The sequence below is a fragment of the Mya arenaria genome, chromosome 1 (genome assembly GCF_026914265.1).
Source record: "Mya arenaria isolate MELC-2E11 chromosome 1, ASM2691426v1".
Lineage (NCBI taxonomy): Eukaryota > Metazoa > Mollusca > Bivalvia > Myida > Myidae > Mya > Mya arenaria.
This window is the reverse complement of record NC_069122.1, coordinates 46,187,114-46,191,147: the sequence shown is the minus strand read 5'-3', so window position 1 is coordinate 46,191,147 and position 4,034 is coordinate 46,187,114. Positions and strand designations below refer to the sequence as shown.

The window sequence follows — 4,034 nt, the reverse complement described above, 5'->3', positions numbered from 1 at the left end:
AATCAGTATTTGCAGTACAAAAGAATCAAATTGTTGTTTTTGTATATATGTTTATTTTTTCTAATAATTGCCCAAATTTTAACAAGATATATAAAAAATTAAGGAATTCATGCCAGTTTAAAATAGGTGACGTTAAATTCTGAGAAAGCCTGAAATAAACCACGCTGCCTCGAATTTTCTGTGACATATTTGGCGCCGAAAGGGTTAACAGTACGGTGTAGGTGTTTTTTATAAATTCTGTACTGGAACTAAACTGGATACCAACGTCAATCGTGTACTCATTGCAAGAGTGATAGTTTATATTTTATTGCAAATGCTTATATTCATTTTGTTATTTTAAAGTCACCTTGTCTAGTCATTTTCATGGCATGAGATATGACAAAGTTTTTAACAGATAATTATTTTTAACCAGGTTTTCCAAAAGAAAAGTGGAAAACCTAGGTTATTAGATTGTGGTATGTCGTTGGGCAGACAGGTGGCTGTGACCATTGGCACTCTTGTGTCCAGGCTTTATCTTAGCCATGCAAAGGTTTTTTGAAATACCTTTGCAAAAATGTTAAACAACTATAAAAGTGTGGTTTTGAATTATTTTTTATTTATTAAATAGCATTTGTACTTCCAAACAAATGTTTGTATAAAATGATCTTGTAGTGTAATCATTCTTTCCCTCGACTACAACGTCATTTACGGTTTTACGTCACTTCCTGATTTAAATCTAGATTTCCAAAATGAATACCGTACGGTCTTAAATGGTAAGTAAAATATTCCAGTTCGTACATCATGGCCGGGGGAACGTAGTGGAAGCTTATTGCATAGTCGGAGATGCTCGCCCGACCCTGAAAGAGTAAAAGTAAATAATTATTTACGATAAATTGCACCGCTTTATCATTCGATCAAGGCGTATAACTCGACAACTATTTTACCCAGAGTTATCAGACTTGCTACATTTGTTAGGATTGGTTTGGATTCTGAAAACGGTTTTTTAATTATGAACAAGGCTCAAGGTTTTGAATTCGACGTCAGATTTATATGAATTCGAACACTTTATTCGGAGCAAAAAAAGGGACAAAATGATTCGGTGTTATGAAAGCAACCAGTATGCTTTAAACAGAGTACTTATTTTATAATAAATAGTAGAAAAGATTCTTTATCCACACAGAGAAAATAGCAGTTTTCTTTACAATCAATGTACATTAGGTTAGGAGTCAAATATGATTTATGAGGTACGAACAGTACACATTGAAGGCTAAATGTTAGACAGACGTAACACTATCTATTTTATATGAAGCTACGAGTCAATGAAAGGAGTAACTAACTGCATTTACTCACACTTTCGCCTCCGTGCGCGTCAAATATATGATACCACCTTGGATAGTTGCCCATCAGATGTGTAGCCGGGTCAAAACAATGGAATCGACTCCGACCTAACCGGTCAGAGGAGTTGCCGACTTTAACCCCCAAGTTCTGCATACACTGGCCAAACTCCGCGTCCTCAGCTCCGCCATCTTGGCGGCACATGGATGCGTTCGTTCCGTGGGCACCAAATCTTTTTAGCGCCTCCTTGCTAATTATGTACCCCGCGCCTCCGCTAAAGTATCCTTGTTTAACACTTGCCTTAAAATGGTGACCGAAATAAATTGGCGAGTCTTTATTCTGGCCCGAGAGGAAATAACGTAAGTTTTCTAAAAAAATGTAAGTGTCGTCATCGGCTTTCATAAACCAATCAGCGTCATCGAAATGGTGGTCGAACACATATTGGAATGCTTTCATAGTTTTACCAGTCAAATGCTCGCGACCCTCGGGAACATCAATTCCGACCGTAGGAAAACTGTCATTAGTCACTGAACTAATAAAAATAAGTTTGTTACATCTCTGAGCCCACGTGGCACGCACATGTACAGCTTTTTCCTGCAGATTCTGGGGACTAGTCATTACCCAGCATAAAACCCGTACTTGATCGTACAGTTCTCTGGCCTCTCTGTTGTCGTCTGAAAATATTTCGTGTTTAATTAAAGAATATATTAAAAGGAAGTTGACACAAACTATTCCAGAAATATAGATGCCGATAATTTGTATGTTACAATGTTGAAACAGATGAAGTATATAGATGTTCACACACACACACACACATTAAATACAGTAAAACTGCGGTCGTTCGAAAAAGCGGTCGTTCGAGAACCGGCGGTCCCTCGAGGTCGGAGCTTGGTCCCGAAAATTTTCCCTTTTATTTTCCTATATAAAAAATACCTACGCTGCATTGAAACCTAAATATGTCGAGAAGTCGAGCAATATAGTCGGTTGCAAGTACACAAATCATGCACAAAACTTTTTGGCTCCCTCGAGGTAATAATTTCACACTTTTTCCCGAACGCGTGTTCCAAAATAAACAAACAATTGCCGGGTGTTAGAACTTTCGCAAGTTGTAAAAATGGCAATGACAGTTGAAAGGCAATTTGATAAGGTGTGAAAACCCGTTTATCACTGTATACGCATGACAGATAGTAGTTGATAAGGGCATTTGAGAAGATAATTATGAGAAGTTAATGACAAGAAGATAAATGTGAGAAATGTAAATGAGTAATAAAAATATAAATAAACACTACCAACATCGGAATCTCTGAAAATAATTCCTTCTTGTCACTTTGCATTGCTATATGGCAATTTTGTAAAAATAAACATTTCTATTTGTTCATTTATTGATATGTGTTTTACATTTTACATTAAGTATACATTTAGTATACGCCAGCTTTTTAGCGTATGAGCGATTTCCACAACGCAAAACATAATCGGTGTCTTAGTAAACAGTCGGTTTGACGACTTCAAACTTAAAATTCACTGAAAGATATTTCATAACAGACTGGAAAATTGAAATTCGGATCTTTCGAAACATCGGTTCCATCGAGGTCTCAACTCGGTCGCCGGCGTTCTCGAGCGATCGCAGTTCGCAGTAATGCCATTATGTGCAAAACGAATGCCTGCTTGAAAAATCCTCATATATTTTGATGATATTATCTAGCATAATGACGATGATGATGACTATATTGGCAATGAAGATGATGGCGACTGTGTTGGTAACAATGACTACGACCATCATGATATTAGTGGAGCAGTGTTGAAGATGATAATGATGATGTGGATAGTAATGATGATGGTGGTAGTGATGATGATCATGCTGCTGATGATGCTACTGCTGCTGCTGCTGCTGCTGCTGCTGCTGCTGCTGCTGCTGCTGCTGCTGCTGCTGCTGATGATGATGATGATGATGATGATGATGTTGAGAAGGAGGAGGAGGAATAGGAGGAGGAGAAGGAGGAGAGAGAGGGATGAGAGGAGGATGAGAAGGAGGAGGATTATTAAAAAGAAATATTTTTATGATATTGGATGACGACGACATCGACGACAATGATTACGACGACGAAGAAGAAGAAGAAGAAGAAGAAGAAGAAGAAGAAGAAGAAGAAGAAGAAGAAGAAGAAGAAGAAGAAGAAGAAGAAGAAGAAGAAGATGATGATGATGATGATGATGATGATGGTGATGATGATAGGGGGAGAGGTAAATTTATCCGTGAACACATTACTTACCATGATGCAAATGCGCGTCCTGAAACTGTACAGGGCGGATGATTTTCTGTATCTTATCAAGATGCTCTTGAGTAAGAAACGTGTCTCTTGGAACCTCGACCCTGGGTCCGGCCTCGCTGATGGTCATGTGTTTTACGGTGGTTGATAACCCAAGGGTCCTTGGGCTTGCGAAGTATGTGTTGACCATGTAGGCAAAAAACAGACCCACGGACAGCCCAAGCACGAAGTTAAAATTCCCTGTCTTCATCTTGTCTGCAAACGCACAGAAGATATTCGTAGTTTCAGGGTTTAAAGCAGTTTATATTAGTATTTTGTGTGACAATCCAATGACATAGTCATCGTACAGGTTATAATAAAGGTGTTGCGCAACGCTGCAAGTATGCTGACGTGTATTAGCGGATCACGTTTTGAGGGCTACGTAATCCAGTAATGTTGAATTAAAAAGAATAAAGT

The 4,034-nt window shown here is 38.4% G+C and overlaps 1 protein-coding gene across 1 annotated transcript; it reads right to left on the bottom strand.

Annotated features, from left to right (window-relative positions):
• Positions 1–692: 692 nt before the first annotated feature.
• On the bottom strand, positions 693–3,828 carry LOC128227585 (glycoprotein-N-acetylgalactosamine 3-beta-galactosyltransferase 1-like). Its single transcript, XM_052938271.1, has 3 exons — positions 3,582–3,828; positions 1,330–1,988; positions 693–836 (listed from the first exon to the last, which is right to left on the bottom strand). The coding sequence occupies exons 1-3, from the start codon at positions 3,826–3,828 to the stop codon at positions 693–695; spliced, it is 1,050 nt and encodes a 349-aa protein (XP_052794231.1).
• Between the last annotated feature and the right edge of the window lie 206 nt (positions 3,829–4,034).

What these genes read in the sequence shown, in the direction of transcription:
- LOC128227585 (XM_052938271.1), bottom strand. Translation starts at nt 3,828, where the DNA reads ATGAAGACAGGGAATTTTAACTTCGTGCTTGGGCTGTCCGTGGGTCTG. An exon ending in GGACGCGCATTTGCATCATG is followed by an intron (nt 1,989 to 3,581) that starts GTAAGTAATGTG and finishes AAATATTTTCAG; the next exon opens with ACGACAACAGAGAGGCCAGA. An exon ending in ACGCGCACGGAGGCGAAAGT is followed by an intron (nt 837 to 1,329) that starts GTGAGTAAATGC and finishes TTACTCTTTCAG; the next exon opens with GGTCGGGCGAGCATCTCCGA.